The sequence below is a fragment of the Equus quagga genome, unplaced genomic scaffold (assembly GCF_021613505.1).
Source record: "Equus quagga isolate Etosha38 unplaced genomic scaffold, UCLA_HA_Equagga_1.0 HiC_scaffold_41_RagTag, whole genome shotgun sequence".
Lineage (NCBI taxonomy): Eukaryota > Metazoa > Chordata > Mammalia > Perissodactyla > Equidae > Equus > Equus quagga.
The window spans coordinates 50,868-75,558 of record NW_025793725.1 but is presented as its reverse complement, the minus strand read 5'-3'; the positions used below and the strand labels follow the sequence as shown (position 1 = coordinate 75,558).

At 42.8% G+C, this 24,691-nt stretch overlaps 1 protein-coding gene across 1 annotated transcript in view; it reads left to right on the top strand.

Annotated features, from left to right (window-relative positions):
* Window positions 1-5,474: 5,474 nt before the first annotated feature.
* The window catches only part of LOC124232269 (protein Shroom2-like), a gene marked incomplete at its 3' end in the record, with an annotated part of 67,510 nt that continues 48,293 nt past the window's right edge, over window positions 5,475-24,691 (top strand). The window contains 2 exon segments of the mRNA XM_046649235.1: window positions 5,475-5,746; window positions 21,889-22,020. Coding sequence (XP_046505191.1) covers window positions 5,571-5,746; window positions 21,889-22,020 — 308 coding nt within the window.

Genomic DNA, 24,691 nt, shown 5'->3' with positions numbered 1-24,691 from the left:
CTCTGATTTTTATTATTTCTCTCCTTCTGCTGAGTTTGGACTTTGTTTGTAGTTCTTTCTCTAGTTCAGTTAGGTGTAATTTGAGATTGCTTATTTAGGATTTTTCTTGTTTGTTAAGGTGTGCCTGTATTGCAATGAATTTTCATCTTAATACAGCTTTTGCTGTATCCCATATTTGTTGTATGCCATGTTATCATTTTCATTTGTCTCCAAATATTTTTTTATTTCTTCTTTAATTTCTTCAATGACCCATTGCTTGTTCAATAACATATTGTTTAGTCTCCACATCTTTGTCCCTTTCTCAGCTTTTTTTCTTGTAATTAATTTCTAGTTTTATAGCATTATGATCGGAGAAGATGCTTGTTATTATTTCAATTTTTTTTAAATTCCTAGAGGCTCTCCTTTTTTCCCAACATATGGTCTATCCTTGAGAATGTGCAGTGTGCACTTGAGAAGAATGTGTATTCTGCTGTTTTTAGATGGAGTGTTCTATATATTAAGTCCAACTGTTTTATCTTCTCATTTAATTCCCCTCTGTTGTTGATTCTCTGTCTGGATGATCTGTCCAATGTTGTGAGTGGAGTGTTGAGGTCCCCTACTATTATTGTGTTATGTTTTATGTCTTCTTTTAGGTTTGTTAATAGTTGCTTCATGACCTTTGGTGCTCCTGTGTTGGGTGCAGAAATATTTCTAAGTGTTATTTCTTCTTGATGTAGTGTCCCATTGATCATCATATATTTCCCCTCTTTGTCTCTCTTTACCTCCCTTATCTTGGAATCTACTTTGTCTGATATAAGTATTGTGACACTTGCTTTCTTTTGTTTGCCATTAGCTTGGAGTATCATCTTCCACCCCTTCACTCTGAGCCTGTATTTGTCATTGGAGCAGAGATGTGTTTCTTGGAGGCAGCAAATTGTTGGATCTTGTTCTTTAATCCATCTTGCCACTCTGTGACTTTTTATTGGAGAGTTCAATGTGTTTACCATTGAGGGTGATTACTGATGTATGAGGGCTTAGTGCCATCATTCTGTCACTTGCTTTCTGGTTTTCCTGCATTTCCTTTGTTTCTCATCTTATGTGTTTTGTTCTACCCATTAATTTCTGCAGTTTCTTATGCTGTGTTTTTTAGTTTTTTCTTTATTTATTTTTTGTGTCTCTATTCTGCTTTTTAGTTTAGTGGCTACGCTGAAGTTTGTGTTCAGAATCTCGTGCATAGCATAGCCCATTTTCTGATGGCCTCTTATTTCCTTAGTCTAAACAGATTCAGTCGCTTTCCTCCTCCCCTCCTAAGACATTATTTTCATCTCTTATTCCAACTTGTGTTGTGAGTTTGTGGTTAAAGTGACAAGACTGTCTTTGTTTTTGGTGTTTTCCTTCCCTTTATCCTAATGCTATGTTGAATATTTGCTATCCTATTCTGATTGTATCTATTGGTCTCCTTACTTTGTTTCTCATGACCCCTTTCTTCCCTTTTTTTCTTTTTTCAGGTGTGAGGACCTTCTTGAGGATTTCTTGTAGGGGTGGTCCCGTGGCTATGAAGTCCCTTAGCTTTTGTTTGTCTGGGAAAGATTTAATTTCTCCCTCATATCTGATGGATATTTTTGCTGGATAGAGTATTCTTTGCTGAAGATTTTCATCTTTTAGAGTTTTGAATATGTCATTCCATTCGCTCCGAACTTGTAAAGTTTCTGCAGAGAAATCTGTTGAAAGTCTGATAGAGCTTCCTTTGCAGGTTATTTTCTTCTGCCTTGCTGCCCTGAGTATTCTTTCTTTGTCATTCATTTTTGCCAGTTTACTGCTATATGCCTTGCAGTAGGTCTTTTTACATTGACAGATCTAGGAGATCTGAAAGCTTCCTCCACACACGTTTCCCTCTCATTCCCTAGATTTGGGAAGTTCTCTGCTATTCTTCCTTTGAGCTTGCTTTCTGCTCCCTCTTCCTTTTCATCGCCCTCAGGTATAGCAATAATTCTTATATTGCATTTCCTCATTGAGTTGGCTATTTCTCAGAAATTTTCTTCATTCCTTTGTAGTCTTAATTCTCTCTCTTCTTCTGTCTGGAGCTGTTCAACATATCTATCTTTGATTATACTGATTTGCTCCTCTATGGTTCCCACTTGGGCATTCAGGGAATTCGTATTGTTTTATCTTTTCCATTGTGTCTTTCATCTGTAATATTTCTGATTGATTCTTCTCTATCGTTTCAATCTCCTTTGTGAACTATCTCCTGAACTGGTTGAGTTGTTTCTCTATATTCTCTTTTACCTCATTGAGTTTTTTGACACTAGCTATTGTGAATTCATTGTCATTAAGTTTACTTATTTCTGAGTCCTCAGGACATAATTCTGGGTATTTATTCTTTTCCCTCTGGTCTGGAGTTTTGATGAACTGATTGATGCTGGAACTACGGGTTTTCCCCATTGTCATATTATTCGGTTGCAGTTACAGCCTATTGCTACTAGATGGGGGTCAAGATGCACGTATTCTGAGCCCTCCACTTTCACCTGAGATGGCACAGCGTGGGTTGGAGGGGGTGGGGTGGGCCTCTGTGTGTTTTGTTTTGTGCACACACCTGGTTTCCTTATCAGCTTTCGCTATCTTGTCTCCTGCGGTCTTGGCTCGATGAGGTCACCCTATGTGAAATCTTTTGCCCCATTTGAAGGCTTCCCTCTAGGCTGCAAGGGCCCTAGGGAGTCCTGGGTGATCCTGTAGACTCATGACCCCTCCCCTACTCCTTCCCTCATGGAGCCTCCTGAGGCAGTGATCCCAGTCTTTAGGGGAGGGAGTGAAGTTCTCTCTTACCCCATTCCAGCTCCTCTGAGTGGTGCTTCAGCCTCTCCACCCTCTGTCATGTGGCTGCCATGACTCTCTGAGGTTTTTTGTGCTATTAGGATATTTTCTGTTGGAATATGGTTGCTCCTTTTTGTTGTATGTTGGAGGGGAGAGAGTCCCGGGCAAGCTCACTCCACTGTGACAGTGACATCACTCCTGACTTTCTATATTCTTGATTTTACCTTCAAAAATGATACACCCAGTGCCATCGTGGGGTGGGAGGACACGAAAACAGTCTAGGCCCTCTTTGAATGACTGCCACCTGCCTGAGAGTCTGCAGTCCTCGTTTAGGGGATGGGTGCTGCTCTCCACCCCACCCACTGTGGAGCTGCTGGCTCTAGTAGTGCTCCCGAGTGATCCAGCTGGAGCATTCGTGGGTCTTGCCTTGGGACTTTGCTCATACCACAAGGGTCACCCCTTCCTCATTAGCTGTGCACTCTTGGTTATGTTGGTTTCTGTGTCACTCACTTGCTCTTTCTCCTCTCTCCTATCCCTTCATCCAATCCTTCCTCCACCAGATCCCTGAATGTTGAGGGCCCAGGGTTCTGCCCTCTGTGGTCATCTGTCCATGGGTCTTTGTTCTGTATAGGTTGCCTCCTTCAGTCTCCTCACCTCCTCCAATCTTTAAATACTCTCTGCTGCTGGTCACTCCATGTGTAGGCCACCTTTCCCTGGGCACCCTCCTCCCACAGCCATCTGCCCACAGAACCCTGCACCTGGATGGCCCCTGGCCTCTCATACAGGACATATCAAAACCTAAGCTCTTCACCATGAGTCACCTACACCTTGGATATACATGGGTGAGTGTGTCATGTTTGGCATTTGGAAAATTACTTATAGTCTATTATGATGTTGGTATAAAATTGTCTAGACTTTTGGAATCAGTTGTTAACTGAACGAATTGCTTCATATTTGTTAGGAGCGGTGGTTTAGTTTTGTTTATGGTGTTGACTTGCAATGAATAATTGCTTTATTAACTTAAGAGTTCAGCTACCCTCAGATCTAGCTGGAGATTTTAGGAAACTATCTTGCGGTTTTAGAACAGAGGTACTGTAACTTGCTTAGGACCTAGCTTTTTGCCTACCAGAGGGAAAACTGACTGCTTTCTGCAGACTTTGGACACAATTCTTTGGGTAGCCGTGGTGTGCAGTTGAGGATCAAACTGTACCCCCATATGCTTGTAACCATTTTTTTCCACTAGTTTTCCTAGCAGTTTGTAAAGACAATTAATGACTTTTTGGAGTAAAGCAGAAGTTGGCAAACTCTTTTGTAATAAGCCAAGTAGTAAATATTTTTGGTTTTGTAGCCCAAACTACTCAATTCTGTCCCGTAGTATTGTGTAAACAAGTGGGTATTGTTGTATTCCAGTAAAATTTTATTTACCAGGAAAAAAAAAAAGAAATATAGCTGGCTGGGTTTTGCTCATGGACCATGGTTTGCCAAGCATTAGTACAGAAGACAGACTGGACTCATTGATGCTGTGTTGCCTTGTTGCTATATAGGAAAAACTAGGGTGAGGATTTAAAGATCAAGATTTCTCAGGATAAAAGTTATAAAATGGATATTATTCAAGCTTTTAAGGAGTCAGTTGATACACACATACATATGTGTTTATCACCGAGTAGTAAATATCTTAATATACACAGCATGGTATAATAATTTAATGAGGATGATAATTAAAGAAATTAGATAATCACAAGTGTTAGCAAAGCTGTGGAGAAATTGGAACCCTCATACACAGATGGTGGCATGTAAAATGGTGCAGCTGCTTTAGAAAATAGTCTGGCAGTTCCTCAAAATATTCACCTTAGTTACCATGTGATCCAACAATTCCACTCCTAGGTATATACCCAAGAGCAATGAAGACACAGGCGCACCCAGAAACTTGTACACCAGGATTAGTAGCAGCATAATAGCCAAACAGTAAAAACAACTCAAATATCCATCAACTGATGAATGGATAAATAAAATGTGGTCTATCCATACAGTGGGATATTATTCAGTCATTAAAAGGAATGTAGAACTGACATATACCACAACATGGATGAACTTTGAAAACATGCTAAGTAAAAGAAGCCAGACCCGAAAGGCCACACAATCTCTCATTCTACTTACGTGAAATGTCAAGAATAGGCGAATCATGGAGACAAAGTAGATTTGTGGTTGCCCGGGGCTGGGAGGATCAGGAAGGGACTACTAATGGGCACAGGTTTCTTCTGGGGTTAGGGAAATTATCTAAAACCAGTGGTGGTAATGGTTGTACAACTCTGTGAAGATACTGAGAAGCCATTCTTTTGTGCATTTAAATTGGTGTATTGTGTGGTATTTGAGTTATATCTCAGTAAAGCTGTTACAAAAATAGTCTAATGAGGTATGGGGTTAAAGTATGAGAAATAATCAGTGAAATAAAAATGATCCGTCATTATCGTTTAGATACAGGAAAATAAGTCGATATCTTCGTATCCACTGTTTTTGGTTGCGTGTGTTCCTGAGCATCCCATGCACTTTTTCATTCCCTTGGAGGATTGGAGCCCAGTCCTGGCAGAGGCAGAGCAGGGTTGAGGGGTACACTCCTGTCCCTCACGTGGGAATCAGGGCAGCCTCTGGGGCCCAGATGGGTCCTTTTACTCTTGGGTAATCCAGAGGCCAGTCATAGAACCTGTGGGTGGCATGTGTCGTGGGCATGTTGTATTCCTGGCCGAATTCTGGGGACTATACTTTGCTCATTCCGGAGGCTCATGGGACATGCTTCTATGTTGCAGATTGAAGAAGGAAGTAAAGCTGCGGAGGTGGACAAGTTACTGGCTGGAGACGAGATCGTTGGCATCAATGACACTGGTCTCTCAGGGTTTAGACAGGAAGCTATCTGGCTGGTGAAGGGGTCCTGTAAGACCTTGAAGCTGGTAGTTAAAAGGTAAGACTTGTGTGTCGTGCTGTGTTTACCAAGACACACAGAAGTGAGTAGAACAGCAAAATGTTACTTCTGGTGTCTTACCTTTATCATTTCTGGCAGCACTGATTTGGGCTTAAGTTCAGTGTATGTGTGTGTGTGTGTGGTGTATGCACACATGTGCATGTAATCATGTAGAATTATCTCTCTTGGTCAGGAGTGAAGTGTGTGTGTGCGTGCATGCATATAGAATTATATCTCCTGGCCAAGGATGAATACAGCATCCAAAACTTAAAAGATTCATTCTTATATTATTACTAATTGTTGACTTTAAATGAACTTTGCATACTCATATCTTTCCTTTGGCACTACGTAGATTATTCTCTTGACAGAGAGAAAACTGTGCTCATGTTCCAAATGCAGTGAAATGTCATTGCCTATTGTTTACACCAGGTGGCAGGCTCTTGCCTTTTGGTTTTTGTGCTAAGATAGTGTGACTGCATGTAAACTTGGAAGTCTGCAATCAGGTGTTTCTAGTGCCGTGCTGAGGCCTAAGGGGGGCAAGCTGCCTGTTCCTAGAAATTAGGTTGCCGATAGGACTTGGGATGATTCGAAGAGGAGAGAAAGCAGAATCAGGCACTGGATGCTTTTAGACACGGGAACTAGAGCAGTACCCCTGGACACCAGAAAGGTGATTGTGACTTGTTATTTTCATATGGTAGTAATTCTTCACCTTGCATTTTGTAGTCGGGTAATTCACAGTAAAGTGTTATGTCCTCTCCACCGTAAAAGTGGCATGTCCTTTTTAGCAGAATTGATGCAGTCTTTCCAAGGTTGGCTGTAAATTTTTAAAAATAAATATACTCAAGCACTTGCTTCAATTTTTAGTACAGACTTGAAGACGTAGCCCCAAAGCACTTTAGTTTTTCAACCAAAACAAAATCCAAGGAGGAGATTCCGAATGAGGAAGGAAAACTTTCATTCTTTACCATGTTAATTTAACAACCTTGTTTGTAAGTGGTATAGGCTGTCCTCCTTGTAAATCAGAAAAATATAAACTCAGAATGGCAGTTTTTGAGACGTTTGGGGAGGATGGGACATGAGAGGTGCTGTTACATTGTATAATTATTCCCTTGTGGTCACCTTGTCAACCCTCCTAGGGCACCCAGGATGTGTGTTCTCACAGAATTCAGTTAGACTTAGGCCACTGATGGTAAGGGAAGCTTGATCTGCAGAGGTAAGACAGGAGTTATAGACCATCTCTGGGTATCATCACCCAGCCCCCAGGCTGACTGGGGTTCTTCTCTTCTTCTATCTCCCGTATTGTCTCTGCCAGAGCCCCCAAACACTGGGCTGCTCATTGGCTTACTGACCATCTCTTCTGTGGGGTAAGCACCAGCTTAGTGAATGCTGTCTATGAACTCTGTCTTACCAGAGCCTGCTTAGTGTAGTGCCTGGTGCACAAGTGACAAAGAGGGGTTTGGGTTTGTTGAATCAAGTTGACTTGAAGTGCATCTGGATGGGCATCACTGGAAGATCTCATGAGGATGCTGACACTAAAGTACTCATTCATAAAATAGCCACCCAGCCCTAGGGAGGCAATAGCAAACAAACTAGACAGAGCTGTTGACGTGTGTTGGGGGACAGAACAGGATGCAAGAATATGTTCACCAGCTGCATCTAACTAGTTAAAATGAAATGTTGGTCAAAGTCAGGTCTTCTAGGGTCCAAAAAGCAGGTGTATAGTAACAAAGCTGGTTTAGCAGTAGCTGATGTAAAGAAAGGAATTTATACCCCAGTAGGCAGTTGGATGAAAGGGACAGTGAGAAGTACATATAGGAAACAAGCATATAAAAAGAGTTTAACTAGGACCTACAAGTTTAAAAGTGAGACACTAGGTTTTATTGTCAAGTTGACAGAGATCTAATAGAAGAGCAGTGCCCGTTGCGGATGAGACTGTGAGAAATAAGCACTTAACTTGTTCTAATGCTGATTAGACTACGAATCTGACAGCTTTTCTGGTGAGTAGTTTGGCAACATGTTTCAAAAGACTTATCTTGGACCCAGATTTCATTTCTGGGATCCTAGATGCTCAGCAGAGGGAAGTTACTGAAATGGGTTACGGACCCTCCCTACTGTAGAGTGCTGCCGTTAAGAATGATGTCAGCCTTTACTGACATGGAGAGATGCCCCACGGAGTCCAGTTAAGGGGAACACACGAAAGCAGTTAGAGAATTGTGTGTCCCATTTTAAAAAAAATTTTCATTTTTAATTGTGGTAAAATACACATAACACAAAATTTACTGTCTTAACCTTTTTTTTTTTTTTTTTTTGAGGAAGACTGGCCCTGAGCTAACATGCCTGCCCATCTTCCTCTACTTTATATATGGGACGCTTGCCACAACAGGGCTTGCCAAGCGGTGCCATGTCTGCACCCAGGATCCGAACTGGCGAACCCCGGGCTGCTGAAGCGGAACATGCAAACTTAACAACTGCACCACCGGGACAGCCTCTCAGCCGTTTTTAAGTGTATGGTTCAGTAGTATATTAACGTTTTTTTTTTTGAGGCAGATTAGCCCTGAGATAACATCTGTTGCCAGTCCTCCTCTTTTTGCTGAGGAAGACTGGCCCTGAGCTAACATCTGTGCCCATCTTCCTCTACTTTATATGTGGGACTCTAAGCATGGCTTGACAAGTGGTGCATAGCTCCACACCAGGGGTCTGAACTAGCGAACCTTGGGCCACCGAAGCTGAACATGTGAACTTAACCGCTGTGCCAGTAGTGTATTAACTTTTATAACAGAAAAATACTGAGCTTGTTGTGTTTTTAAAGGGGAGAAGCCTTTGGGGTTCAATGTGCCTGTGTTCATAGGAGTCAGTGGGAGGTTCACTCCATGGGAAGTGGTCAGCTGTGGCATCATGTTCTGTTATGGGCAGTACCCCAAAGGAAGTTTGTTTATTGCACTGTGATCGACACAAAAAGAATGACCCTAAGGGGGTGGGTGTCAAAATGCTGGCTGTAATTTACTCTAAGGCTAACTTTTTTTTTTTTTTTTAATTTCCAGGAAGTGCATTTTTTTTTATTGAGTTAATGATAGGTTACAATCTTGTGAAATTTCACTTGTACATTAATGTTTGTCATTCGTGTTGTAGGTGTACCACTTCACCCTTTGTGCCCACCCCACACCCCACCTTTCCCCTGGTAGCCACTAATCTGTTCTTAGTCCATAATTTTAAATTCCTCATATGAGTGGAGTCATACACAGATTATCCTTCCCTAGCTAGCTTATTTCACTTAACATAATTCTCTCAAGGTCCATCCATGTTATTGCAAATGGAATGATTTTGTTCTGTTTTGCAGCTGAGTAGTATTCTGTTGTATATATGTACCACATCTTCTTTATCCATTCGTCTGTTGATGGGCACTTAGGTTGCTTCCACGTCTTGGCTATTGTAAATAATGCTGCAATAAACATTGGGGTGCACAGGACTTTTGGGATTGCTGACTTCAAGCTCTTTGGATAAATACCCAGTAGTGGGATGGCTGGATCATATGGTAGTTCTATTTTTAATTTTTTGAGGAATCTCCATACTGTTTTCCATAGTGGCTGCACCAGTTTGCATTCTCACCAGCAGTGTATAAGGGTTCCTTTTTCTCCGCAACCTCTCCATCATTTGTTACTATTAGTTTTAGATATTTTTGTCATTCTAATGGGTGTAAGGTGATATCTTAGTGTAGTTTTGATTTGCATTTCCCTGATGATCAGCGATGATGAGCATCTTTTCATGTGCCTATTGGCCATCCGTGTATCTTATTTAGAGAAATGTCTGTTCATGTCTCCAGCCCATTTTTTGATTGGGTTGTTTGATTTTTTGTTGTTGAGTTGTGAGAGTTCTTTATATATTATGAATATTAAGCCTTTGTCAGATAGATGACTTGCAAGTATTTTTTCCCAGTTAGTGGGTTGTTTTTTTGTTTGAATCCTGTTTTCATTTGCCTTGAAGAAGCTCTTCAGTCTGATGAAGTCCCATTTGTTTATTCTTTCTATTGTTTCCCCTCTCTGAGAAGGTGTGGTGTCCGAAAAGATCCTTTTAATACTGATGTCAAAGAGTGTACTACCTACGTTTTCTTCCAGAAGGCTTATGGTTTCAGGTCTCACCTTTAGGTCTTTGATCCATTTTCAGTTTATTTTGGTGAATGGTGAAAAAGAATGGTCGTTTTCATTCTTTTACATGTGGCTTTCCAGTTTTCCCAGCACCATTTGTTGAAAAGACTTTCTTCTCTCCATTGTATGCCCTCAGCTCCTTTGTCAAAGATAAGCTGTCCACAGATGTGTGGTTTTATTTCTGGGCTTTCAATTCTGTTCCATTGATCTGTGCACCTGTTTTTGTACCAGTACCATGCTGTTTTGATTACTGTAGCTTTGTAGTATGTTTTGAAGTCAGGGATTGTGATGCCTCCCGTTTTGTTCTTTTTTCTCAGGATTGCTTTAGCAATTCGGGGTCTTTTGTTGCCCCATATGAATTTTAGGATTCTCTGTTCTATTTCTGTAAAGAATGTCATTGGGATTCTGATTGGGATGGCATTGAATCTGTAGATTGCTTCAGGTAGAACGGACATTTTAACTATGTTTATTCTTCCAATCCATGTACATGGAATGTCTTTCCATCTCTTTATGTCGTCATCCAATTCTCTCAGAAAGGCCTTGTAATTTTCATTATATAGGTCCTTCACTTCCTTAGTTAAATTTACCTGGAGGTATTTTGTTCTTTTTGTTGCGATTGTGAGTGGTATTGTATTCCTGAGTTCTTTTTCTGTTGGTTCATTACTGGAGTATAGAAATGCTACTGATTTATGCAAATTGATTTATACCCTGCAACTTTGCTGTAGTTGTTGATTACTTCTAAAAGTTTTCCTATGGATTCCTTGGGGTTTTCTATATATAAGATCATGTCGTCTGCAAACAGCGAGAGTTTCACTTCTTCCGTCCCTATTTGGATTCCTTTTATTCCTTTTTCTTGCCTGATTGCTCTGGCCAGGACCTCCAGTACTATGTTGAATAAGAGTGGTGATAGAGGGCATCCTTGTCTTGTTCCTGTTTTCAGGGGGATGGGGTTCAGTTTTTGCCCATTGAGTATGACGTTGGCTATGGGTTTGTCATATATGGCCTCTAACGCTAAGTTTTAATTCTGTATTTATTTAGTTCTTAAAGTAATACATGGGCATGGTGAAACATCCGTGTTCAAAAGAGAATTGGGTGGAATAGGTAAACCTCCTCCATTACCCCCATTTTGCCTCTTCAGAGAGCAGCTCTGACACTACTGATATCTGGGGTTTCCTTTTAGACATATATTCATGCTTGTGTATTTACGTGTATATCTATGGAGATTGTTCCATGTTGAGTGCACTGAGGTCTGACTCATGATTTCTCTTAATGATCCCATGATGCTCCACAGTCTGGATACTCCACTGTTTAACAGATCCTCTGTGGGTGGACATTTATGGTGCTTCCAGTGAGTTCCTGTAACAGATAGTGCTGCAGTACAATGTCTTAGTACCCAAATCTGCATACGTGTGCCTATAGATCGTTAGGATAAATGCCTAGTGTGGGAGATTTTTGATTTTTAATTTTTTTTTTAAAGATTGGCATCTGAGCTAATGTTTGTTGCCAACCTTTTTTATTCTTCTTTTTCTTCTCCTCATAGCCCCCGAGTACATACTTGTATATTCTAGTTGTGAGTGTCTCCAGTTGTGGCATGTGGGACGCCACTTCAGCATGGCCTGACGAGTGGTGCCATGTCCACACCCAGGATCTGAACTGGCCAAACCTTGGGACGCTGAAGTGAAGTATGTGAGCTTAACCACTTGGCCACGAGGCTAGCCTGGGGAGTTTTTTTGTTTTGTTTTGCTGGGAAAGATTTTCCCTGACTTAATATCTGTTGCTTTTTTCCTCTCTCTGTTTTTCCTTTTCTTCTCCCCAAAGTACATAGTTGTATATTCTTGTTATAAGTCCTTGTAGTTCTTCTATGTGAGCCATGGCCACAGCATGGCTACTGACAGATGAGTGGTGTTGTTCTGCACCCAGGAACCAAATCCAGGCCACCAAAGTGGCGTGCACCCAACTTTAACTACTAGCCCATCAGGGCTGGCTCCAGCATGGGAGTTTTTGAGTCAGAAGATTTCTGAACTTTGATAGACACCTCCAAATTTTTAAGACCACTTGTTTTTCTACATCTTGTCTAGAAGAGGGTATTTTCAGTTTGTTTTTTTGTTCTCTTTGTTATTACGATAGGTAGAAAATGGTTCTATTGTTTAAATGGACATTTCTGTCATTATTAGTGAAGCTGGGCGACATTCCATGTATTTAGAAGCTTTCTGTTCAACTAGAGGAGTGTATTTAAAGATATAGACAGACAGTCTGAATTCTGTTCAAAGCAAAGTATCTGTCTCACGTGAGAGCTGGTCAGTAGAAGGAAAGAGAAGGCCATGGGGGCCTGCTAGCTGATTGGGCATCTAAAGGACTCTTGGGAAGAGGGATCAAACGTTTGCCCTGAAGGATTGATGGGAGCCAATGTGTAGCATCCTAGTTTAGCATTCTGCATATCCAGTTTCCTTTATTTTATTTTGTTATTATTATTATTATTATTATTATTATTTTTGTGAGGAAGATTGTACCTGAGCTAACAGCTGTTCCTCTATTTTGTATATGGGACACTGCCACAGCATGGTTTTGGTGAGTGGTGGGTAGGTCCGTGCCTGTGATCCAAAACCGTAAACCCCCGGCTGCTGAAGCGGAGCATGTTAACCACTATGCCACTGGGCCACCACCCCAGTTTCCTTTAAATGAGGAGTACACAGAATGATTGGCTTAGATAGAATTGAATATTTTAAATTAATATGTATATAACAAGATATAAACACAAACTAACCAATTCGATCAAACATTTTTTTTTCAAACACTTTTGATAACAGGTGTTTGAAAATTTTTAAAAATAATTTTCTATTAATTTTTAATACTATATGTAGGTATTGTTTTTGTGTATTAGAAAAAGTCTGAAATGGTGCTTTCTTCAGAAATGTGAATGAAATTTTCTACACCAGTCAGTTAATATTAGGATCTGTTGCTGTCATCCAGCACATGGCGAATTACTGCTGTAAATCCTGAAGATGCTTATGACAAGGACCTCTAAAATTCCAAACTCTCTATCATTTTCCTTATTACATAGGTGCCACCTAATGAGTGCTTTCAATTTTTCTTACATCAGTATCATGGGTTCTTCTCTGTCTAAATTTAAATCTCTGCTCAAATCTTGCCATTCTCCTTTCTCCTTCCCCGGGCCACCACTAATCTGACCTCTGTCTCATAGATTAGCATTTTCTAGCATTTTATGAAGAGCCACAAAGTGGATTGTAGACTCTTTTTAAAAGAGTGGCTAGTTTGTAAAAAGGGACTCTGTAAATAATTCAGAGACCAAACCACAAACACACAAATATCATGTGTTGTCCTACCTGAGCACGTGGCCAAATGATCAATTAGCTTGCTCAGCCCTTGTTTAATATGATTCAGCCAGCACCTGCTCATCCAGGCTTCCTAAGAAAGGGTGGCTTTTCTGACAAAGACTTAAGTCAGGTTAGGGTCCCAATGGCGAGAGTGGCCAGCGCAGGTTTGGTTCCAGGAGGTCATGGGGAAAGGGGGGTGTGTGCACCTCAATATGTGGTATGTACCCCGGATTTTGTAAACAAAATGGGAATAGTGGTCCACATACTGTCTCCCTCCTGCTAGCGACAGCTGCTGTGTGTCTTTTGTTGCAGAGGCTTGTTTTATTTCAGTGTGTTTGGTGAGCAGCCAGCAGCTCCGAGCAGCCAGGATAGGATCACAGTGGGCAGCTTTTACAAAGCTGTGGCATCTTGTTTTGTGGGGCCTGGGCAACGCGTATCTTTCATCGTTTAGAAGCTGGGGCTGGGAGAGTGTTGTGTTAGGAGACGTGTGGATCACTATCTGTCTCTGGGGAAGTCCAGACAAATGAGAGCAAGCACTTCCTTTCTCCAGCGTGGTGTCAGCTGGAAACAAAGAACTGTAACCATAATCCCCACCAAGTGCACATCTGTTCTCCTTCACTATGCACAGGCGGTATCTGCAGCTAGTGAGACACCGAGGGGGATGGGGGTCTGCCCAGGCATTAGATTAACTCTTGGACCAAGAGGAGAGGCTGAGTGGAAAGTTCTTGCCTTGCCCTTCCTCCCAGGCACTTTGTTGCTCCATCTTTGCTTGGCCAAGGAAGTACTACTTAGAGGAAAGTTCAGGGCGGATGTGGTAACCCAGAGGGCCACAGGCTATTTTGCTAGGCAGCCACAGTGGTTATACCGCTGGCTTAAGCAAATGTGCTTGGAAAACGTTAAGAGCAGAAACTGGGTCACCTGTGGCATTTTCCTGATTAAAGTAGCTGAGTGGGTCATCCCCTCACTGTTGGAGACGTGTGACAGGGCTGGCCTGCCGGATGCCCTTGGTGTGTCCGAGCGCTGGGGTGACTTCACTCACTGTTGGATGCTGTAAGGTGAGCACTAAAAGCTCTGCCTGGAGAGCACTGGGATGCAGGGATGCATGTTTCTCACTTCAGACGCAAATTTCCATAAGTTCAGCTCCTAAAAAGTACGTATACTTTTAAATCATTTAAATATCACGCCATAGGATTTTCTAAAGCTTGCAACCAGTCTTTTAGTCTTTCTTCCAAATTTACATAGTGGTGTTAGTTTTGCTTATAAAAAGCATGCCTGCCACATCATCATCAGTCTTCTCTTGAGCCATCCAGTGTGAGAGGCAGTTTTGCCAGGGCCAACTTATCGATAGCATTGATTTATGTTATTTCCTGCCTCTTTGCTGGCAACCTTAAACTCTTTTGTGACTCTAATTACATCCACTAAGCTTGCATTCAGGAGCAGATTAACACCACAGCAGAGGAGGTTCTTTGCAGGAGACCTTGAAAGTTAGCCAGACTGTGTGGCGTGGTTCCCTATTGGAAGAAAGGTTTCACATCCAGACACAGCACCCATGCTTGCTAGGAGAAAGTTTCTTGCAACATGCTCTGGTTTCAACATACACATTGCAGTGAATTCTACGCTAAGCCAGTATTGTGCTCTGCTCCCTCCTCTGCTGGCTTCTTAGAGCTGTCCTTGAGCAGGTAGCTCTGAGAATGGCTCCAACTTTGATTAGCACAGATGTTCCAGGAAGCAACTACATGCAATGGTGGGGCAAGAATCCCAGGATGGCTAGGACATCAGCATGTTCTGTCTCTTCCTCCCTCCCTTCCCCTCCAGAGAGCTCTTCCTGGGGCAGAAACTGTGTGTCTGTACCCATGGAGGGGACATTGGTGGTTGTTGGCAAAAATTCATGCTTTTGGAGGATGGTGTGGGATCATTTGTTCAAGTTTAAGGGAAATGTTTCTCTTTTGGGAATCATGGCCATTTGCTACTGTGCTTTTTTTCTTGTTAAAGCAGAGTAGACCCAGAGGTTTATGCTGGACAGACACCCTGACTTGTTTGGGCTGTTATCCATCATTGCTTTTTTTCTTTTTTTTAAATTGAGATGTAATTGACATGTAACATTACATTAGTTTCAGGTGTACAACATACTGATTTGATAGATGTATGTATTGCAAAATGATCACCACAGTAACTTTAGTTAACATCCATTACTACACATCGTTACAAATTTTTTGTCTTGTGATGAGAATGTTATCGTTTTATTGAAATCAGAAAAAAAAGGAAACCATGTAGGTCAGAATTGTTTTTTTCAGAAAATGTTGCTTCTATTCAGATTTAGACTTAGTGTATGGCTTAAGCAATTCAATCAGATGAATCTCTGTTATGTGAGATGTTTCATATTCTAAGTCAAGTAGGGAATGGTAAAAAGTTAAGACTTTTGTTTTCCCTTTCAAGGCATGCAAATGATTTTTATGAAGTTTAGTTTGAAAGATTTGATGGTTTTAGTATGTTAAGACATGCAGAGAATGTTTCACTTATTTTTCTTTTTTCTTTTTTCTTGTTTTTGGTGAGAAAGATTGTTGCTGAGCTAACATCTGTGCCAGTCTTCCTCTGTTTTCTATGTGGGATGCTGCCACAGCATGGCTTGATGAGCAGTGCTAGGACTGCATCTGGGATCTGAACTGGCAAACCCTGGGCTGCTGAAACGGAGTGCTTGAACTTACCAACTGTGACATCAGGCCAGCCCCTGTTTCTTTATTCTTATATATGACTCCTCAGCCCTGTTGCTTATCTAGGGTTATTTCTAGTTATATATTTTTGGTTGCACATTTGAGTGTTTTGAATTTCTTTACCAAAAAATCCATTCTGTTGAAATGTGGCCAGGAAGTTTCTATGTGTTCGTGTTGGTGCCCTTTTAAAACATTGAGTTGAACTAAATCATGGGTTAGACACTTGGGGATATGGTTGTGAACATGAGTGGTTTGGACAGTGTTTTTGGCTACTGGTAGTACTGGTGAGATGGTCTTTTTTCCTAACATGGATAGGGTTATTGGTATGGACATTATGAAAGTTACTATAAAAAAACAAGTCACTTGGATGTGCTCCAGCTCTGTCTCTGTTCATTGTGTGGCATTTCTACACAGTCTTTTCGGCGAAAGCACCCAGGAGTACTATGGAAGACTGAAACAGGAGTGCACACTTGCCCTTCCCATGGGAAAGATATGGGGAGCCCCAGCTTCATGGACAGGAATCCCAGTGCTTTCATCCTATGTAAATGCTGCTTCTCAGTCCTGGCATTTGTTTAAAATGCAGCTTTGAGATCTTGTATCAGTTTCAGCTAGGTCATTTGGGAATTTTTTTGTCCTTTCTTTTTTCCTGGGGAAGATTCACCCTCAGCTGGCATCTGTTGCCCATCTTCCTCTTTATTTTTTCCCCTCCCCAAAGCCCCAGTACATAGTTGTAAGTCCTTCTAGTTCTTTTATGTGAGCCACTGCCACAGGGAGGGCAACTGATAGACGAGGGTATGCTTCCCTGCCCAGGAACCAAACCTGGGCCACTGAAGCAGAACATGCTGAACTTTAGCTGCTAGGCCTTCAGGGCTGGCTCCGTTTTGGAATTTTTATCCTTACTTAATTCTCCTCTTGTAAAGGGAGGAAATGCTTGACTTTTTTCCTGTCGGACTATGGACTTTATCAAGCATGATGCCCTTATCCACAGCTTTCCATTGTCTGACCACTGCCAGGGAATAGAACTCTCTCTCATTTACAGAGTGCTCTGACCTGTGTTTTTATGCATTCGTGTACCGTACATTAAAAGCGTTCTGGCCAAGGGGTTAAGAGTGTACCATCAGGTCCTGCCCTCCGGATGCTGGCAGCTGAGCGGGCTGATGGGCATGGACCAGAAAGGCTCTAACAACTGTTGTCTACAACGAGGAAGGGAGGGATGGAAGCAGACCTCAGCAGAGTCTTTCCTGAGGACAGGCAGTTGAGCTGTCCTTTGAAACCTGAACCAGGTTTGAGATGCAGATATGGACCTATGTCAGTGATACTAGGGCCTCCTAAAGATGGTGGCGTGGCGGGGGGGATGCAAGAAAAGGATGTGTTAATTGAGGGGTGGAAAGGTAGAGTGGGGCTAGGGCAGTGATGGTCAGACCTGACCTTGACTCTGAATGACCAGGAAGGCTTGTGCAAACACACCTGGCCCACTAAAGCCTGTGCTCAGGTCACACCAATGCTTCTGGCCCAGAGAGCACACCTGGAGGACAGGTGGCCTGGGCATCAGAGAACCTGGGAGCATGGGCTTCATTCTTTGGGAGCAGCTGAAGGTTCTAGAGTAATGTCAAGAGAAGACCAGAGCTGAGTTGGAGGGAAATTGGTCTGGAAGGAGGTAGAGACAGACCAAGAGAGGGAGAGGCTGGTCAGGACATAGTCTTCCAGAGCCTTGACAGGAACAGGAAGGATGTGGCACACTCAGAGGGAGGGTCCATTTTATGTCTGTAGGGCAGCACTTTTTATGTGTTCATTTTATTTTTAAAGAATAAAAATGGGGGCCCAGCCCCGTGGCTGAGTGGTTAACTTTGTGCTTTCACCAGTTCGGATCCTGGGCATGGACATGACACTGCTCATCAGACCACGCTGAGGTGGTGTCCCACATGCCACAACTAGAGACAATCACAACTAGAATATCCAACTATTTACTGGGGGGCTTTGGGGAGAAGAAGAAGGACAAAAAAAGAGGAAGAAGATTTGCAACAGATATTAGCTCAGGTCCCGATCTTACGGGTAAAAAAAAGAATAAAAACAGTGTTTGTAGTGTGCTCTGTCCTCCAGCTTAGGCACCCCCTCAGCATTGGCTGGCCTGTGCCCTCTTTGGAATTTGTTCCTTAAGCCCTCTGCATCCTCGCCTCCCACCCCCCAAGCTCTGGGGTCTCCCTCTATGGAGCTTGCCCCAGTCACCCTGAGGACTCACCAAGGAGTGTTGGCGGTACTTCCCAGCCTGCCCTTTATCTGGAGGACTTTGCCAGTTCTGTCTCCCGACTTTTGCTTCTCTCTAAGATGCCCCCAGGCAACACTGTAGTTTATTTACCTGGGAAGTCTTCCCAATGCCAGTGTTGCCTGAAGGCCTACACACTGTTTGCATGCCTCTCATCACAGAGTCCACCCAGGGACCTCACAGAGCCAAAGTCCCTTTCCTCCCCAGTGACCTCCTTGGCCTCCCTGCCAGCAGGTCTTGTACTGTCAGACTGTCTGAGCTGTGGGAACTGAACACAGACTGTATTTTGTGAAGCATTGCCTTTTGGTTTCATTTAAAAAGGTTAGGAAAATTACCCAGCACTTGGATGATTTTTTTTTGGTGGAGAAGGAGGGGATTCTCTTCTTCTTTTTGCAAATAATGAACATTTCATTCAAACACTTAACTTTAATAGTTCTTTTTTCAAAGTAAGTTTTTGATATCTAGATCTGTTGTTCTTTATTTGCAATGATATCCTAGCATTTTTTATTTGTGATCTAAACCTCATCCTTTCGAAAACAAAAGCAAAAAACAAGACTACCCAGCATATGAAATTATTTCTAACGACTGAAGTAAATTTAGATGAATTTTGGTGTGCCATTTGTGGGAAAGGTTTCAGAGGAGCCCTTGTTAGCATGAATCATTTCATATGGAGGAACAGAAAATCCAGTATTAATAGTCAATGCCTTTTCAGTATTTGTATGAAAGGAAGATTATGTGTGATTGAGGAGCACATTTTGGAAGAGTGACACTGGCGTGGGAGAATGCTCGCAAAGCCAGGGGGGCTGCGGAAAGAAGGGCCCACAAAGTCTGCAGGAGGTGCTTAGTTGTCTAAAAATGGATGAAAGGAAATGCAGAAATGTCACTGTGGTTGTCTTTAGGTCATGGGTTATTTTCCTTTGTCTTCTTATTGGCCTTTAAATTTTTAAATGTTTTGTATTTTCTAAAGTAGGCAGATATTTTAAGATTTACAAACATCAGTAGCTATTTGAGTAAGACGGGTTTCTTCCCAGTCTGCTGGGCTGACCATGGTGCGGACTGTTAGTCTCCAGCGGGCGTGACTGTGGGTGAAGCCCCATTGCGTTTCCAGAGCTCCTTGGATTGTGAAGCTCCATGACCAGGAGGGTCAGCCCTCCTCCCCGACGTTGTTGGTCACTGCTGCTTCCTCCCTGGCATCCCTGCCCACGCTGCCCTGCGAGGAAGCACGACCTTGGGCCTCAGTGGAGCTGTGCAGTCCTTCAGGCCTATAGTGAGCCTTGGCTCGCTCTCCTTCCTGTCAGCCTCTGGAGCTTCTCTCCTGTCAGCCCATCCTGGCTGTTTTTAAGGCCGGAAATTGCCCTCTCTGTTCCTGCCTCCTGGTAGGGGCTTCCTTACTGGTCTCCTGAGCCAGCTTGCATCTGATTGTGGCCCTTGGAGACAGCATTCCTTTTGCAGCTTTCCCATTGATTCCTGTGTGATATTTACCACCGGACCGTGTCTCCCAGTGGTGCTAGGACCTGGCCTGACCTGGTCCCACCATAGCAGACACACCGATTTGAAGGAATGGTTCAGTTTGTGTTTATTTACTTCTGATGCTCCCAGCTCGGTTAGGTGGTAAGGGTGCTCCCACAACGTACTGAGGGCGGTGTGGTTTGTGCTCTTCTCTCCTATTTTGGTGCATCCTGAGCCCTGTACTCCTCATGGCCCACACATTTCCAGAGACTGGGTGGTTTAAAGCTACCCTAGTGCATATCTTGTGTAGGAAGAGCCACCACAATCTTGTTGACCTGAGGATCTTAAATCTCCACTTGTTTTTTTCCACCTGGGAGTGGTTGAAACTGAGCCAAAGGGACAGTGACTCTATGAGGACTCTAGGTGGCAATAGACTTCTCTGTAGAGCCTTCTTGATGGAGCCACGACGAGGCAGGTGGTGAGTGTCTTTCTCTCTTGTCCACACGAATCTAACTGTTTCAGACCATCAGAGGAGCTGACAAACAGAAACCATCTTGAACTTTCCTTGATCCCCAAATATGTTCATTATACATGAGGAAAGTCAGAGGACCTGACAAAGGCACATGTGTTTAAGGAACATTTCTCTGTCCCCAGTAGCCATTCCTCAGTTATAGCTTGTAGATATAACCCTTCTCACTGTTTTCATTTGTTTATTCTTTTTGAAAAAAATGGCCCTATTTAGTAGCATAACTGTTGAGTATGTCTTCTTGAAATAGAGATGTATCTGTAATTATCTTTTTAAAAAGGAGGAAAAACATTTATGTACCATGGAGCACTGCTGCCCAGTAAACCAGCTCGTACCCCAGTCATTCCACTTGCAGAGGTGAAATGTGTTGCCACAAAGTGTAAGGCATTTTCTTTTCCAAGCTCTGTTTTTTTGTTTTTCCCTTTGCCTCCAATTTCAATCAGTCTATTTTGTTTCCTTTGTTAATTAACTCTAAAGGAAGATAAAAGAGGTTTTGGATATTCTAGCACAGAAAAACCCATCTGCAAATGAAATTCACAAGGCCAGAACCTTCCATATGAGGATTTTGAGAAACTCTATGAGGTACAATCTTGGTTTTATATTCCCTTTACTTCTAGGGCATGATGAATTCGTCTATTTTGTTCTTTAGTTGGTGAGAAACTATCGTAAAGTCAACATATTTCACATTTTGCCACCCATGGATTTTTCCTTGTTAATTACCTGAGCTGTCAGAAGGTTTATCTTATAAACTTTTTCAATTTTTCTTTGATAGTCGTTATTGCATTGTAATCGTTAATGTTTTTCCCTGCTTGGAAGAATGTTTCATCTCCATCAGGTACCTAAAGAGGCACAGTTGAACTTTTCTCCATTCTGCATTGGGCTGTCAACTGTCCACAGTGAGGCTAGTTCTGTCCTAAATTGAAGAAATAGGAGGAGGAGAGGTGAGCGTGGGTGAGTCTCCTTACGTGGCAGCACTATCCTGGAGGCTCTCTTAGGTCTACACAGCAGCTGCAGGAATTTTCAGCTGGATTAGGGTATCACACTTGGGCAGGTATGGCCAAAAAGCTAATAAATCTCTCATGGGTTGGTGGGGACTCTGGAGAGGGAGCCGGGGAAGGCTCACACCATGTTGAGAAGCCCTGCTAGTAATGGACTGGAGCCTGTTGGTCTAGGATATTGTGATTCACATGATGGGGACCCTTAGTTGACTTCACAGACACTCTCAGAGGCTCAGGGGCATATACCGCTACTAGTCTTAATTACAATATAGCTGCATTTCCTTAGTTAAGGAGTAAATAGACAGAAGCTGTCTAAACTCTGTGTTCTCCAGCTGAACTGGGGACTCACTGAGCTTTTCTCCAGCACTATGCCTTCTCAAGGGGGCTGAGGGCCTGGGTAAAGCTTTGCCGAAGTGGGAAGGATGGAAGTTTCTGTTGTCTTGTTTGTGAGGAGGGCAAGATTTATTCACTTACTTAGAATGAATTTGGAAGACTTTGGTTCACATTTTGGAGCTGGTGCTTCTCACTCTGCACCAGGGTCAGTTCTCCATTAACAAAAATGTGAAGAATGCTTGTGCCCAGACACAGTGGGAAGCGCCTGAAAGCGACACTATAAATCGTGCAGTGGTAGCCGTGACTTAGTTCTGTCTCACACTCCTCTTTTGGCACGGAGTTGTCTCTTGTGTGTGGTCCCTGAGTCATCTGCATGATTTTTCAGGAGGAATGAGCTGAGCTGGAGGCCTCACTCCTGGCACGCCACCAAGTTCTCCGAGAACCACCCGGAGACGTCAGCATCTCAGTTCTCCTCTGCCGGCATCTACCCTTCTTGGCACGGCCGATACCACTCGAGGTAGGCTCTCATTTCCTGCTGGGATGGGAAGTTTGTGTGACATTCTGCCAACACCCATAACTTCCCAGCCCTGTCACGATAGTGCCTTTCTTGACTTTAGAATGATTTTGTTTTTTGTGTGAGAAAAGGCCACTGATAACACTTTCACTGGTAGGACTCGAATCTTTTTTTCACTGATTGGGCAGGTGTACAGTACTTAACAACAAAAAGTAAAAATACTAAGAGAAAGGATGAACAAATGTGCTTTGTCTTTTATGTGGTTTAATTGAGAAATCAAGAGCCTGGGAACTTCCCTTTTTTGGCTGAATCCCTTTAGGCCAGCTGAGTTGGTGGTTCTGAGCCATGTGGGATGGCAATCTGTGCCACTCATATGCCCACAGCCTGCACTCTTCTCTTGAGATTTTTACGGGTTGGAAAGCAGGAGCTATTTATGGGCCAGGCAAGTGTATTTTGCAGTAGCTTCCCAGACAGCTCTCTGAAGCATCAGCACCCTCTCCTCAACCCCCAGGGTGCTGCTGTGGAGGCATAGAGGAAGCCAGGGGCTTCCCAGCCCCCATGCCAGGGCTGTGACCGCATTGAGGGCCTGGTAGTGGTTTCCCGCTGTGCATGAGATGGAGGAGGTGGGAGTTGTGGATTGGTGGAAGGGGGAGTGCTGGTTGCTGTGGAGCCCACATTTCAGGGTAGAAGGGCTTATACCCAATGAGCATGTGACAGCATCGTAGGATGACAGCTTAGTGAGGCTCCTGCTAGTCACAGGGCGCTGACTGGTCACCTCGGATTAGCAGCCAATGTCTTCACTAGTCTCCTGTTAGAATGGTGACCATAACAACAGATAGTGTGGCTTTGGTGTGAGTGTATATGTGTATCTGTGTGTTTATATGCGTTTGTATCTCTGTGTGCATTTACGGTGTATACATGTGTGAGTGTGCATGTGTATCTGTATATTTGTGTGTGTCTGTGCATGTGTGTCTGAGTGTGCATATGTATCTGTGTAAGTGTGTTTATGCCTGTATGTGTGTGTGTGTGTAGCTAATGTAACCATCTCAAAATCAGTTGTGGGCTATTAGTAAATACTAGTCTGCTGCATAATTGCCAAGTAAAGTATTTATGTGATGGGAAGGAGAAATGTCTCAAAAATTACCTATATAAAGTGACAAGAGATGATGGTGTTTGGAGCCCAGGGTATTTTTGAAAAACCACAGATTCTCAACTGAGTGGTAAAACTTAAGTGAAAGGTGGGCCTTTTATTTCAGTATTGAAATGACTTAATGTAATAGGATCTCCAGTCAGCCCATTTGGCAGTGTCTTGATTACAGAAACACACATGCTGCCCACATCTGTGTGGACAGAATGCTTAGCATGATTTATATCTGCTTGGACTTAGGAGCTCATGGGAAACCACCTCAGGAATGGGGTTGGAGGATGGAGAGGAATGGGCTCCATTTCCGAGAAGGGTCCCTGCTCTCACCTCACGGAAGGTGGTGTAAAACCCAAACGATCATCTTCCTTCCTCAGATGAGTTAGCTAGTGCACTCCTTGTGATCTTGCCCTGCTCTCATGTTTTTCTTTCTCATCCTCATTCTCCCCAAACCTAAAGTAGCCACAGTTTGTTTTCTTGAAGTGTGACTATTCCAGCTTTGTCGTTCTTTATTGAAAGCATTTAACATGCCTGGATAGATGTTTCACCATTGAGAGCTATCAGCCTTACATGTACAACATTACTGTGTGACAGAATGTGACAGAATTAACCATATATCGCCTGGCTTGTAATAAACCTGATTTTTTATATCCTCCTCTTAGACACCATCCTAGTTATGAACCTGTATCTTTGGTGTCTGTGTCCAGCTCCAGTGAACTCTGAAGGTTTAATCAGTCACCTCAACACAGCAGCATCTGTCTTGCTGATAAAGCCTGTTTCTCAAGTTATCTGTCACAAGTGCCATTGACTGGGAGTTGAGAGAGGAACTATCAATACTGTAATATTTGGACTTGGAAAAGTAATGTTATCCCTGAAGTTTTCGTTTTTCTTGTTCTTTTTGTGGAGAAAGATTCACCCTGAGCTCACATTTGTTGCCCATCTTTCTCTCTCTCTTTTTGCCCCTCCACAAAGCCCCAGTGCACAGTTGTATATCCTAGTTGTAAGTCCTTCTAGTTCTTCTATGTGAGATGCTGCTACAGCATGGCTACTGACAGATGGCTGGTGTGGGTCTGCAACTGGGAACCATCCTGGTGAGAGTATTGCGCTTTAACCACTAGGCCATCAGGGCTGGCTCTGAAGTTTTCCTTTTAATTTGAAAATCACTCTCACTTGACTGCCTTGTGTTAATAATCCACAATAAGAATCATTGCATATACTGAACCAGGTCCACAAACTCGTTCTGTGAAGGGCCAGATAGTCAATTTTTCAGGCTCTCTGGGCTAGTGTCTGTTGCAGCAACTGAACTCTGCCATTGGAACTCAAAAGCAGCCACAGACTATGTGTAAACACATGGCCATGACTGTGTTCCAATCCACCTTTACGTATGAATGCTGAAATTTGCATTTCGTATCAGTTTTGTGAGTCATGAAATATTATTCTTTTGACCTGCCCTCACCCCAACGATTAAAAAATCTAAAATCCATTCTTAGCTCGTGGGTTTGCCACCGCCCCACTTAACTAGTGGTTGGTGGT